The sequence below is a fragment of the Acomys minous genome (genome assembly GCF_964271855.1).
Source record: "Acomys minous genome assembly, chromosome: 8".
NCBI lineage: Eukaryota > Metazoa > Chordata > Mammalia > Rodentia > Muridae > Acomys > Acomys minous.
In genome coordinates, this window is record NC_140489.1 from 119,263,581 (window position 1) to 119,278,480 (window position 14,900).

Below are 14,900 nucleotides of genomic sequence, written 5' to 3' on the forward strand. Positions count from 1 at the left end.
TGATTCGTTTCCTCAGAGTGTGGCCTCGTTACACTTACAGGAGAGTAGGCCAGGAGTTGCCTTTAATGCTGCCTTTGTCACACTTGAGTGTTAGAGTGCACGCTAGGTAGGGAGAATAATCCTCAAGTGTGGAGGCCAGACGTCACATCGGGTGGTTTCCTCTTGTTGTCCACGTTTTTCTTTGAGACAGTCTCTCACTGGACCCGCAGTTCACCATTTCCTAGACTACAATTATGTATATATGTTTAAACAATATGTTTTGGAGGTTGTGTGAAAGATAAATTTATACCTAATGTGTGTATTAATCTGTTACGCTTAATCTGGTTTTGATATTTTTGCGTATCGATAGAGATGGTTTCACTCCTATAATACATGGCATTCTGTTATTGGATATATGCATGGGATAACAAGTTCACTCACGGACAGTTTCCTGTGATAACCTCACTTACAGCGTTTCAAAAGTTAAATTTACTACCGTCCTCCAAACGCTAACTCGCTGACATTATTTTGCTTTACGTGTCGTTTCTTTGAAAAGCATCTTTTTTCACCCATTTGCCCAAGCTAGAAACATGCCCAAGCTTCATTCTGGATTCTCAGTCATCAGCCTTGTAGATTTGACTTCTAAACATCTCGTCTCCGGCTCTGCTGTCATTAGTTGAGATCCCCACCCCACCCCCTTCCACCCCTCACCCCTCGAGACAGGGTTTCTCTGTGTGGCCCTGACTGTCCTGGAACCAGCTCTGTAGACCAGGCTGGCCTTGAACTCACAGTGACCCACCTGCCTCTGCCTCCCGATGGCTGGGATTACAGGTGTGGGCCACCTGTCTCACTTGGCCCTCCGCATGTGTCTTCAGTGCCGCACCAGCACCGCCCCGCGTTCTGTTAGCGTGGACTACACAGCCTACTCCTGCCGCTTCCTCTCGGTGCCCTTGGCCGCACCTACTAGGCTGTGCTGACTTCAGCCGCTGTTCATGCTCTGTCAAGACATTACATGTTCTTCTCTCTTTCCTAATTCATTCCTTTTCATTTTTCATGATGAAATTCTGAGTATCACCTCCCCAGAGATGCCTGTTCACAGCTCCAAAGGCAGGCTGCCTCCCTGTGATCCTGACTGCACTGCCTCGGCTTGCCGTCACTGTAGCCCAGTGCACAGGAAAGGCTCTTATCTGGCACAGTCTGGACCAATTGTCTGTATAGTTTAGTAAAATGAGTCACATATTAAAATCTCGTTCTTATTTTAACAAATTAATTACACTGTTGTCAGCCTTTGATTAAGGACCAGCTCCTGTGTTGAGATGAAGTCATCTGTTTGCAGGTCCCTACTTTCTGTCTTACAGAACTCTACCCAGATTACACCACCTAAAAGCCAGTATGAAGTTTTTAAGTAGACTCTCTTGATACATTCTAAATTTAGAATCTTTATAGATCTTTGCTACACGGTTTTCAATTCATTGAATTATTTTCATTGAGTATTCCAAAATCATTCAACTTAGGCTTCCAGGCCTCCCACATTCCATTATGCTAATCAGCATTAATTAAAACCTATAATTTAGTGTAAGTGGCATGAGCAGGTGTGGGACGTGCTCATAACTAGCTCAGCATAAGTAGCCTAAGTGATGAGGGCCCCACAGGTTCCAGTGCACAACAGCCCATCTCTTGATATAGTGTATGCATTGTAGTAGTGTCACTTGGGAAGCTGAGTCATACGTCATTTAAGCTTACGCAGCAGTTGTTTTCCGTAGATCTGTTGCATTTGTTTCAGCTAATGTTGGACAACAGTGGAGGCAATAAATGGCCATCTAACTGAAAACACAGACCAGATCACAGCACAGTGTGGAGGTGATGAAAAATGTTTTGAAGTAGTTCTCAGATTCTTCTGAAGTATTTATAAATTTGATGGCCATGCATCCCTAGGATTGTGGGTCAGCTTTAATGGTAGTATTAATATTGTATTATCATTTTCCAAACACTAAAATGCCTGAAGAACCATCTCCTAGACTGACTTGGCAGAAATACTTTAATCAGCCGGCAGGTCGCAGTTTTTCTTACTGTCTGAAGTGCTTCATGTGTAGGGTTTGCTGCGCTGAGTCTGGCCGACTGAGCAGTGGGAGGGGTTGAGCTGGGCTGTAGTTGTCTCTCTACCCACTGTGGCATGCAGTGTCTTAAAACTTACTACTGAGTGTAGTTCTCATAAAACCTGGGGTTGCTCCACTGTAATGAACTCCTGGAAACTATTTGAACTAGTTTGTTTTGTAGAAAATGTATAATAGATACTATTTGGTATACAGAGAGTCTTTGACTGTACTATTTATGCTTTTTTAATGTAAATTTTTGTAGTAATGGAATTTGACCTCATTTTACTTAATCCTGATTTATTGCTTATTCTGTTAAATACAAGTTTTCAATAAATGCCATTTAACTTACAAAAGCATTATGAAACCAATTTCAAATTATAGCTCCTTGAGGAAAGTAGTAACTCTTTAGAAAATTGTTTTGATATAGCTAAGCATGTATAGAAATATGAAAGAGTGTACAGATATGCACTTTCATTCTAGAAGTTGATACACTTGACATTTAATACCTTCTTTTAGCGCTTTGTGACTTAGTATAAAACCACAAAGTAAAAGAATTGTAAGGTAAATCCAAAAGATTTCTGCTTTAAACTAAGTACATTTCCAGAAATTAAGCAACAGAAACTCAAATGTGACATTAAGCTATTTGGAATATGTTCTTGATTTTTGCCTCAACTATTAATCACTATCAACATTTTAAAATTTACCACTATTACAGCCCCACCTCCCAGTAGCATTTCCACATTAAAAAACAAAACCAAGCCAGGAACCATGGCTCATACCTGTAATCCCAGCACTCAGGCAGAGGCAGCCAGATAGCTGTGAGTTCAAGGCCAGCCTGGTCTACAAAGCAAGTCCAGACATCCAAGGCTGCATAGAGAAACCCTGTCTGGAAAAAACAAAAACAAAACAAAAGCAGCCACCACTGTCTTTCTCAAAGGCAGTCTGTAAGAAAAGAAAAAAAATATTTCTTTTTGTCATAAAAATACAAACTTGTCCTTTGTCATGTTGCAGTCTGCAAAGTCTCTGGATTAAGAACACTGACAGGCATCTTCCTAGCAACGGAACCTGCCCAGGGATTCCAGGCTAGAAGCTGCTTTGCAGTTGGGTAGGTTCCCCCCCCCCCCCCCCCCCCCCCCCCCGATTGTAATGTTCCAATCTGCAGGAGGCTCCTTAACCAGGAAGGTAAACAACTTGAAAGGGCTTTAGGAAGCCCCTTAAACCAGCCAGACTTATTAGGCCCCTCCCGGCCAAAGTAAGCAATAAGAGCTGAGAATCCCCCTACAATAAATGAGTGGAGTCAAGCTTCAAAGGCGACTGTGAGAGCAGGCCACCCGTGTTAGAAAGACTCTCCACGTGGAGCTGTCTGCAGGCCCTGCGGTGTGCTCCAGGTGCCCAGGTTTGTGAGCTGTCGCCATGCCGGCCTGGGCTTTGGTGATGCAGCTGCATTTGAGTCATTTCTGCTCCTTAAGTAACCACAGTAGAATTCATGGTTTACCACGATGGTCTTTGGTGGTATCTGTACTTTGAGTGTAGTGGTATCTGGGGTGAGTAGGCGTGTGTTGGGTCTCCCCAAGAAAAGTTTTGTCATACAACATAATTGACACCCACTAGAATAGGGACATGACAGAACCAGAGATGCACTGTGAAGGAGTGAAGGCGTAATCCTGGCCACGTGCAGCGAGGTGTGCAACGGAGGCTGAGAAGCCTCAGGTGGGAGCATCTGGGAGAAAATTCTGGTAGAGTTGTCCTTTCCTGTATGCTGTGTGTTGACATACCGTTGTGCTGTGACAGCAGTGGCGTGGTTCTTGCTATGGACAGTGACACAGGCAACTAAAGCTGAGCCTTCATGGGGGACTGGGTGGCAGTCACCATCTGTGCAGGATGTGGGCGGGGCGTGCCTGCTTGATGAGCGGGGTCACCATGTGAATATGGAGTTGCCCTGAAACCAGTTAAAGGGTTAGAGAAAATCTTGCTGCCTTTAAGATTAGCACACAAGGGTGCAGGCAGAGGCTGCCTGACCTCCGCTGTGTGGAGTCAGAAGTGAGGCTGAGGTGTTTGTGTAGGGGAACAACTGGAGAAAAGGGAGATGAGGCCGCACCCTCTGTGCTCGCCTCCCATCTGAAAAGTCAGTGAGCTGAATGGGAGCGAGAGAAAGGTGGTAGATGGCGTAGAGGATAGGCCTGGAGTCCAGCCTTCAGCAGCAAAAGAAGGAAACCTATGATCCAGTGTGCACATGGGGACCTTAACCAGCTTCTGTACAGGAACCCGGGGTAATCAGGAAACAGCACCGGAACTTTAACAGGCAGTGACAGAGCCTGGCGCAGCCTGGTGTGAGGCTGTGGGACGCGGTGTGGTTGGGACGGGCCTGTCTGACTCTGCGGAGGCAGGAAACCGAGTGACGTGACTACCCCTCCCTCTCCAGTGTGTGCGAGGCGGTCAGTCCCTGGTGGAGTGGCTTGTGGAAGCCACTGGGAACACTTGGTTATCTCCATCTGAGGCCCCCACAAGTAGCAGGGGGTGGGGGACCATAGAGGAGGGACAGACACTTTGGGGAAATAGGAGTAGGAGGATCTCTGTTTGAACCCCAGTTCCTGGGCCACATAGAACTGGTTGCAGAGGAGGGAAGGGAAAGGTTGGTTGGTGCAGCAAGGCCCTCGAGGCTCGTGTGGACCTTCAGTGCCGTGCTCAGTACCCTAGACCACTGTGTAAAGAGTGTTGTCTATTGAGAAAACAGCCCGGAGAAGATCAGAAGTGTGCCTGCGCTCCTCAAAGACAAATGTGGCAAGATTTGTATCGACCTGGAGTTCCTAAGGGAAAAACGGATAGGAAGCCAAACAGTGTCCTAAAGGGCTTGGGGAGGCCTGGGGGGCTGTTCACACAGAAGGCATCTGTGATAGAACAATACTGATGAAGATTGCCAGCCTGTCCCCCAGACTGAGGAGGGTCCCTCTCCCTCCAGCAGAAGGCTGTGCTAGCAGTGGAGCTGCTTTCCCAGTCAGGAACCACCAACAGGCAGGTGTGGTGAGTGAGGAGGCAAAAGCTACACCGCAGTGCTGAACCAGGAGCCAGCACGTGCAGCCGGGGAAACAAGACCGCATTCCCCTTTGGCCCTCAGTAGGTCTGAGCAGATGAAGTGAGGCCCACTGAGTTCATGAGGTCTGGAGAAACAAAGGAGCCCCAGGGAAGAGCTCCAGGATAGGGAAGCAAACCAGCTCAGAGAGAATGACTAAGGATTTCAGGAGCTAAGTCCATCCGCCTGCCCATGCTTTTGTACCCGACCCTGATATGTGAAGGATGCAGTTGCTACAGATGGATGGACCCTTTCCATGTTGCTTTTGACCTTGCCTACTTGTGACTTCCCTGTCCTAGTTGTGAGCATCTGGGATCACCTGACACTGCTGAGAACAGATGAGCACAGGCTTTCCGAGTGCTTCCACAAGGCTGTCTTTGTATAGGATGGTGGCTCTGGGTGCTGCCTTGTCCCGCCTATCCTTTGGAAGAGGCTTGTTATATAGATGACGTAATGCTAACCACTGAGTGTGTTAGATTTGGAAAGCCATCAGCGAGATAGCCAGGTACATCGGGACTTACACTCCCCTCACAGCCCTACTGGGGCTGGGGCTGGGTTCATCGAAAGGAGGAAGAAAGTGAGAAGGATATCCTTACCACATGGGAGAAAAAGGACACCCCAGAAGCCATAAAGTTACTGAATAAAAACCCTAGGGCCAGGTGTGGGTTAGCACCTATGAGTTGTTGGCCAGGGAAGCCCGAGGCCCCACAGACCAGAAAGGCCGTTGCTACTGCCACTGGCGGCGTGCTAGAAGTAGGCGGTCAGACCCTATTGCTGAAGAACCGCGTGTGCATGCTGGGACTGTAGGACGTGGGAAATGGAGCTGGGACTGAAACTGGAAGCCCCACCCTGCTGCTGGCTGCCTTTCATGTGGCAGAAGGGGCCATGCAGGCGGCTGCTGCTGCTGGTGGTGGAGAACCATCACCAACACCCCTGCTTGACTGTGGGCCGGCATGCTCAACTGCCAACATGCCAGGCGTGATGTGCCTGCTTGTGCAATAGTGATTTGGCTGTCGTGACTAAGAACAACTGCCTTCGGGTTGGACTTAAGGCCCACCCCAAAAGAGACAGTTCATGTCTGGTACCATAAGCCCAGGCAGAAACCTATGGCTGGGGAGGTCATGGGTCCCAGTGAGCAAGTAACTTGTGTGGTTTTTCTAGATGGGTATGATGTGTACCTATAGATCAGCTCAAATCATAGCCACTGGTGAAGCTCCTAGGACGAGTCGTTGTCACTGGCGTAGTGCCCTATTGCTTAGCCATAGGTGGACACCTGTAGTCACCCCCTCCAAAGGCCCTGCAGATTATTGCAGGAGGCAGAGAGAGTGTGAGAGCAGGAGGAAGAGCCTTGTGTCACGGTTTTCTCCAAGATTAAAACATTCCATCTTGCAGGAAGCAAGAAAGTAAACAACTCAGAATAGTGTCTGAGAGTCCCTGAAACCAGTCAGATTCCCTAGACCCTCCCTATAGAGTAAGCAGTAAAAGTGAGAGCCCCTCAGAAGACTCTGAGACAAGCCAGCTCCAGAGAAGACTGGTATCAGAGCAGCTCCCTAGAAGAGACACCTGGAAAGGACACTCTCTAACCTGTTGAGCTGCCTGCAGGCTGTGCAGTGTGCCAGGTCCCCAGCTTTGTAGGGTGTCCCCCGTGCTGGGCTGGGCTTTGGTGATACGGCTGTCTTTGAGTCATTTCAGCTCCTGTAAGTGACCCCTCACCTATAGGGCCTAAAGCCTGAGCTCATTTGTAGGTTTTGAAAACACACAAATTCCTGAGCTCAAAACCTCACCAGTCTCCACCTTGGGAAAGTAAGCGTGCACGCACACCGTCCCACCCCAGGCTGCAGCTTACCTGAGCAGAGGCATCCATCCTCTTGAGCCTGTCCCAAAAAAGCTCTTGTGAGGTTTGCTCCCTACTGCCAGGACACCTTCTCCCTCAGAGCCACAACATTTCCACTGGCCATATCACTTGTAAGTAACCCCAATGATGCTCATGGTTCACCAAGTGGACTTGGGGTCTGTCTGTGCCTTGTTCTGTCGTGAGTCCTGTCTGGGTTAAGTAGGTGTGTATTGTGAGTCTCTCCAGGAAGTATTTTGTCAAATAACACTTGTGCTCCCTGGTGAGTGTTCTGCATGTCCCGGTTGTTCATGGAGCTTATGAACAGCCGTGTAAGATGTGTGGCTTTAGGTTTGGCCGTTTTGTAACAGTCACTTTTTTATGTATAGTTTTGCTTGATAGGAAATACCTGCAGAGAGCAGAAAAATCTAGAAACACAGAAAAATGTTCGACTTTGGAATTTCTTGAGTATGACAACTCTTTTTGTATTGAGGATGGTACATCATTCTGGAGTCCAGCTAGAAGTCAGTCAACTTTCAGAGGACAGAGAGACGGAGAGAGAGAGGAGGGATTGGTGGATTGAATGGGTTTTACATGTTATATATGATTTCGGGGAAAGGTTGTTTGTGGGGCTTTTGATTTGGTCTGTTGTTTTCTATGCACTTCAGCCCCCACAAGGTCTCATGATGTAGACTCTGACTGCCCTTGAACTCACACAGCTCCTCTGTCTCCTGAGTCTTGAGAATAAAGAGACACCCTCCTATACCCAACCTGTTGGGTTTTGGTTTTTTTTAAATCCCTTTAAAAAGTTTAAGTTCTGGGGGCTGCAGAGTTGGCTCAGTAGTTCTAACCCTGACTGCTCTTCCAGGGAAGCAGGTTTGATTCCCAGCACACACATGGTGGTCCACAGCATTGCACACACCAGGTCCAGGGCACCAAACACAATCTTCTGACCTCCGTGGGCACTGGGTATACATGTGATGCACAGACATCCATAGACACACACACACAAATTTGAAAAAATTTAAATCGTTTTTACATCAAGTTCCTACTGGTCACAGGCCAGATTTGTTCAGGCTGACCCCACCTCTACCGCAGAAGTTGAAAACTGAAGCCAAGTCTGTCAGAGAGCATAAAAGGAAATATATTTCAGTATATTCTATTGAAAAGGGAAGGGGAAGGGCAGAGGGCATCAAAAGCTTAGCACAGTGAATGCAAAGGTTCCACACTAAGGAGAGGAGCGCAGTTGTTTTATATTCAGAAGATCAACACAGGTCACAGAAGAAGAAAATTGACAGTAGGGCTGGTTTCCACCAGCCACACCTGAGCCTAGAAAATAGTGGGGTGATGTCCTCATGCTTGCCAGGGTAAATCATTTGTAACTCAGGATTTTATTCTGAGAATATAAAACAAGAGTTCCATGATAAAGAAATAAATTGCTGGGATTGTGTAAAGGAAAATCACAGGGCCGCGCTGCTGGCCTGGTGTTGTCAGCTTCACAGAGAGCTGATGGGCTGTGGAAAGCTCAGGAAGCCCACAAATAAGAGACAGCTATTCTAGGGGAGAGAAAGTTGGCGTAAGAAAGGAAAATGACCTACCTCTAGACAAGATTCATGAAAACAGCAAATACTTACTTAACTAGAAAATGGGCTTTAACTGTTCTGTGAGAAGAAAATGTTAAGGGGAAATGCACATTGACACTGTGGTCTGAAAGAACCAAAGCCCGTCAGTCTTCATATTACAAAGTCACCTCTAATACAAGACGGCCAATTACTAGCAATACAAACTTGGCATCATGCAGCTGAGAAAAATAGCAACAGAAGCGGCTAATGAGGATTTTAATTTTCTTGAGTCTCTGGGAATGGGCAGCAAGTATAGAAGTGTGGCTAATGGTAAGGGTTTTTTTTAGTTAAGAACCTTTTAGAGGGGCTGGAGAGATGGCTCAGCAGTTGAGAGCACTGACTGTTCTTCCAGAGGTCATGAGTTCAATTCCCAGCAACCACATAGTGGCTCACAACCATCTATAATGTGATCTGATACCCTCCTCTGGCCTGCAGATGTACATGCAGGCAGAGCTATGTATATATAATAATAAATAATAAATCTTAAAAAAAAAACAAAAAACAAGAATCTTTTAGAGCAGATATAGTGGCCTGTGCCAGTAATCCTAGTGCTCAGAAGGCTTTGGCAGGATTGCCTTGTGGCTAGCCTAGGTTCAGGGCTAGCCTAGGCTACACAATAAACTTCATACCAAACAAGCTTTCTATCAGAATTTGAACTTGAAGTTTAGAATTGTGTAGAACGTTTAAAATACTTAAATAAGAAGACAGGACCTAGGGTAGAAAAGGGCTAGGGTGCTGGAAAAGTACCTACAGCGGTGACACCAGAGTCACCGAGAACGTGCCAGGATTGTCTTTCTAACAAGACTTGTGAGTGAAGATCTGAAACCTTAATTTAACAAGAGGATTGGGCGATAACAGGGCATCTGAAGTGCAGCAGGTGGTGAGGGCCATGGATTCCACCTGGGAGACCCTGACTTTGCTGTGGGCTTACCCATACACTTGCAGTAGTAAGTCCCCGGAAAGTGCCTTTCAAAGAGATGCATATTTTCTATGCTGCTGTGGCCATCAGATCAAACAGGTGTTGTTCAGAAGCTTTTGCTCCAGCAGATGGATAGGGAAATGGATGCCTAGCAGATCTTAAGTGGTCTCTGGTCCCTTAACTAGAAAACACAAGTGAGTGAGATGCCCCTCACGGCGGAGCCTTGGCCATGCCTTCCCGTTTCGTGCTTGGTGCAGTCCGATACTGTTTGTGCAGTACCATGAACTGTCTTAACTGGGCTAGGCAGATGACAGAGCACAGGCACAGCGTGTGCCTCTGTTTTACTAGTTGCTACCATGCCCAGGCTCCCACACGGGCACTGGGGCGCTTACAGACACCCTGCCTGTAAGCCAAGAGCTTCCTCTTCAACCTGCTGCTGCAGAAGCACGGATAAAATTGGATAATTTTGGAGTGGGGACAGAAAGATGAGGCTTTAACCAGAGATATGCCTGTACACACACACACACACACACACACACACACACACACACACACAAAGATAAATTACAGGACTCCATTCTTTTCACCATTTGGGGCTGGAGGATTGAACTCATAGCAACCAGGTAGGCAGCATCTCACCAAACTCGGTTACTATAACTCTCGAAGTCTGTATTTTCCCTTTAAAAGCAGAGACAGTTCAGTTACCTGAAATAAGGGGCTGCAACTCAGTGTCAGAATGAAATCCAGTTATTGCCTGGAAAAAGGAAAGCAGAGCTCGAGATGGCGTACTTCCTTTCAGTTAACTTGAGTTCCCTCTGAAAGGACATGGACAGTGAGGCTTGGCCTGAGTGGCACTGAAGGACCTCACTGCTGCCCGGCTTGTCACCCTAAGGCTAGTTCTTGACCCAGTTGAGTTTCCCAGCAGGAAATGAAACGTTACTGCATTTTCCAGCTACACGGGCCTCTCCAGTTAATCTGCTTCTGTTTTCCATGTTTTCCTTTAGCTCTTCTAATCAATGGATAAAGTGGGGAAAATGTGGAACAACTTCAAGTACAGGTGCCAGAATCTCTTCAGCCATGAGGGAGGAAGCCGCGGTGAGGATGTGGACGTGCATTCCAACAGATGTGTGTCTGTCAAAGAGAAAAGCATCAGTGTGGCGGAGTCCGCCCCCCAGCAACAGAGCAGTCCGTTAAGAGAAAATGTTGCCTTACAGCTAGGACTGAGCCCCTCGAAGACCTTCTCAAGACGAAACCAAAACTGTGCCGCGGAGATCCCTCAGGTTGTTGAAGTGAGCATTGAGAAGGACGGGGACCCGTGTGCCACCCCCGGGACGAGGCTTGCACGGAGAGACTCCTACTCTCGGCACGCGCCGTGGGGAGGGAAGAAGAAACATTCCTGTTCCACAAAGACCCAGAGCTCCTTGGATACTGAGAAAAGGTTTGGGAGAACTCGAAGCGGCCTTCAGAGGCGAGAGCGACGCTATGGCGTCAGCTCCGTGCACGACATGGACAGTGTTTCCGGCCGGGCAGTCGGGAGCCGCTCTCTGAGGCAGAGGCTTCAGGACACTGTGGGTTTGTGCTTCCCCATGAGAACTTACAGCAAGCAGTCAAAGCCTCTCTTTTCCAATAAAAGAAAAATACATCTTTCTGAATTAATGCTAGAGAAATGCCCTTTTCCTGCCGGCTCGGATTTAGCACAGAAGTGGCACTTGATTAAACAGCATACCGCCCCTGTGAGCCCACACTCGACATTTTTTGATACATTTGATCCGTCGCTGGTGTCTACGGAAGATGAAGAAGATAGGCTTCGCGAGCGGCGACGGCTTAGTATCGAAGAAGGCGTGGACCCCCCTCCCAACGCACAGATACACACATTTGAAGCTACCGCACAGGTCAACCCGTTGTATAAACTGGGACCAAAGTTAGCCCCTGGGATGACGGAACTAAGTGGAGACGGTTCTACAGCCCCGCAAACGAACTGTGACTCAGAAGAGGATTCAACCACCCTCTGTCTGCAGTCTCGGAGGCAGAAGCAGCGCCAGGTGTCCGGGGACAGCCACTCGCACGTTAGCCGACAGGGAGCTTGGAAAGTCCACACGCAGATTGACTACATACACTGCCTTGTGCCGGATCTCCTTCAGATCACGGGCAATCCCTGTTACTGGGGCGTGATGGACCGATACGAGGCCGAGGCGCTTCTGGAAGGGAAGCCGGAAGGCACGTTCTTGCTCAGGGACTCTGCGCAGGAGGACTACCTCTTCTCGGTGAGCTTCCGCCGCTACAACAGATCCCTGCACGCCCGAATCGAGCAGTGGAACCACAACTTCAGCTTCGACGCCCACGACCCGTGCGTGTTCCACTCCTCCACCGTGACTGGGCTTCTCGAGCACTATAAAGACCCCAGCTCTTGCATGTTTTTTGAACCATTGCTTACGATATCACTGAATAGGACTTTCCCTTTCAGCCTGCAGTATATCTGCCGCGCGGTGATCTGCAGGTGCACTACATACGATGGGATTGACGGGCTCCCTCTGCCCTCCATGTTACAGGATTTTTTAAAAGAGTATCATTATAAACAAAAAGTTAGGGTTCGCTGGTTAGAACGAGAACCAGTCAAGGCAAAGTAACCGCTGTCCCCAAAGGGCATATGCTATGTCTGCTCTCATTTGCATCAGACAGGGCACCCATAGGAGCCCAGGGTCAGCTGCTAGGATTCTGCACCCAGAACGTGAGCTTGCTTGTTTAGTCTCTGTCCAATGGGATCTGCTCTTACTCAGACAAAGGTGCCTAGAAACCATGTGATGATTTGCAGGTGTTGAGTAGGGCTGCAAAACAGCCAGTTAGTGAGCAGTTTTGGTTTTAAATGGCTGTGCCAACCGAGCGAGGCAACTCTAGGGCATTCGCTATGAAGAATTTTATTTCTTACTGAAGAATAGATTATTAATGTTGGATGGGGATTTCAACAGTGTGACTAACGTTTGAAATTATTTTTTCTAAGAATTTTTCTATGCCCATCCAAAGTGGTGATATTTGTAGTTACTATAAATCAAGCTTTGAAAGTCCAAAACAAATAAGTAAATACAAGACTGCCTCTCTTTTAGAAGGAAAAAAATGTAATTTTTTTTTTTTTGGCCACAGGGCATTGTGCAGTGTCGGTGTGGTTTGTAGTCAGTCTCCTTTTCTCAGAGAAAGAGACTTTCAAGTGAACCAAGTTTCCTAAGATGGTTTTTTTTCAACTTCAGACTTAAAGGAGAGAGGTGGAGGTTTGTTTAAAAGCGCCCAGTATTCCCTTGTGATGTGCACTGTGACTTCACGGGCACACAGTTTCAGGTGGAGTTTTTCCTAAGTTGACACATGCAGTCCACACATTGTTTCATTACAGTTGGACTCTTTCCCAGTGCCCTTGAGTTTGTGAACCCAGAGGGAGATGAGACTAGACAATGCCCAGACACGTCAGGTAGCAGGAAGCCCACTGGTTGGTGATGGTGAATCTTGTTAAGCTATAAGCAATGATTGGACGGCAGTATTTATCTCCTTGTTGTAAGCTCATAGCTGAATTACTTAAGTACAATTTATATTATACAGTTTTAGTGCAGTTAATTCTTAACAGAAAACCTAAAGTCTAAATTGCAGATTTAAAGGTACTGTACAACCATGATGCCTGTAAATAACTTTACTCGGCCCCGTTCTGTCACTTAGAATAGTCTGTCGTACACTTGAGTGGCCGCTTCGGGGGTGTTGTCGAGCTTTGGTGGTGTTGCTTCGTGCTGGACTGCGTTCTCAGTTCTGTCCTAGACATTTGCACTACAGTAGCCAAGTCCGTCCGTGTGTCTGTCCCTGTGCTCTGTACCCGCTGCTGAGCGAGCGCTCCTCGGTTTCCATGCCAGCTGCTTCAGGAGTGGTTTTATATCCCTCTGGCTATGGCCAGGGCTACCGAAAAGAGATGCTATATTTGTATGCAACACTAACCTTTTGACTGCTAACGTGTGTTCCTGCTTGCTGTGCCTTGTTCTGGCTGCTTTTTCGTGCTAATAAAGTATGTTTGGTGTTCTCCTTGTATATCTGCTGTTTTATACATTTGCCACAATTTCTCTTGTATGTGGAATGAATGGTTTGGGGTTTTTTAAAAAAGCATTACCTGACAACTTACTGTAGTTAATGCAGCGTCACCTACAGTCTGATACAGACCTGTCAGAATAAGCTAAATCTGAGTGGAGTGCTCTCCAGCTTCTAACCTAGTCCTGCTCCAGGGAACGGTGTCTGAGTCACTGAAGAGCAGTGTGCAGTTGCTGACAGACACTCAGAAGTTCTCTACTCGGTAGTGAAATACTGAACCTGGCGGTAAGGTAGTAGATGAAAGCAGGAACAAGCCCGCCGCATCAGAAACAGGCCACGCCAGGTCTGTGAGCCAGGACACATCAGTGCCACTTAGTGGTTCGGGGACCATTTTAATTGATGATAAATGCCCAAAATGTGGACCTTTAACCAAAGACTTGCTCATTGTAATGCAAAGTGGGGCTTGAAGGAGCTTAGATTTTTCTGTTACTTGTAGTAGACGTCCCTGAGGAACATATACCAAAGTGTTTGAGAACTTCATTCAAGTCTACTTTCAAAGTATAATGTGCAATTGAGGTGTTATGATGTAATTATATTGCATAATTGTTGGGTCTGTTTTCTTGAGCTTATAATGTACGTGGAAAATAAGCCTTTGAGGAAAACAAGGCCACACTGAGCACTGGAGGAGGACTGTGTGAGCAAGTGATGCTGGGAAAAGAACCAAACGCCCAGAGAGCACTTGGTGTTTTTATACGCTTGTAGCAAATGGATGTTCTCACTATAGTTTTATAGAAAATATTAATGCTTTTATGTATTTCAGAACTTTTCCTGTGTTACATGCCAATTGTTCTAAGTGTAACTATTGGGTTTATGTAAGCATGTGTACACCGTGCTAAAAGGCACGTATGTTTCAGTTTGTGTACAATATAAATATGCAACTTTGGGGTTCAAATTTTGTTAAAATATTAGTAGCTTACATTTAAAAAAGAAAAAGAAAAAAGAAAAGTCACCAGCATGAAAGTGCACCGACGTCTTTCTTCACTGTGTGTTTTTCTGAATTCCACTGTAGTCTTTTGGCTACATTTGTGTTTCTGTGTTTTGGGGGTGGCACATTTTATTCCACACCAAGAAACGCTTCTGAAGTTGCGGTACGTAATTACACTAAGGGGGTGCTTTGGTCTCTGTCTTTTCTCATTCTTTTGCTCACTTTTCCCTCCTTCCCCACCCTTGTTCCTTCCCTCCCCTCCCCCCTCCCGTCCCTCACGTTGTCCATATATACAGTGTACATGTTCATATACACTACAATGTACACTTACACATATGTGCA

The 14,900-nt window shown here is 46.9% G+C and overlaps 1 protein-coding gene across 2 annotated transcripts in view; it reads left to right on the forward strand.

The window, feature by feature from the left end:
- The window catches only part of SOCS5 (suppressor of cytokine signaling 5), a 34,580-nt gene extending 19,987 nt beyond the window's left edge, over positions 1–14,593 (forward strand). For both annotated transcript variants that reach the window (XM_084793298.1, XM_084793297.1), the window contains exon 2: positions 10,522–14,593. In XM_084793298.1, the coding sequence (XP_084649424.1) occupies positions 10,534–12,144 (1,611 nt within the window). In that variant the 5' untranslated portion in view covers positions 10,522–10,533 and the 3' untranslated portion in view covers positions 12,145–14,593. The remainder of the gene's footprint in view (positions 1–10,521) is intronic.
- Positions 14,594–14,900: the final 307 nt, after the last annotated feature.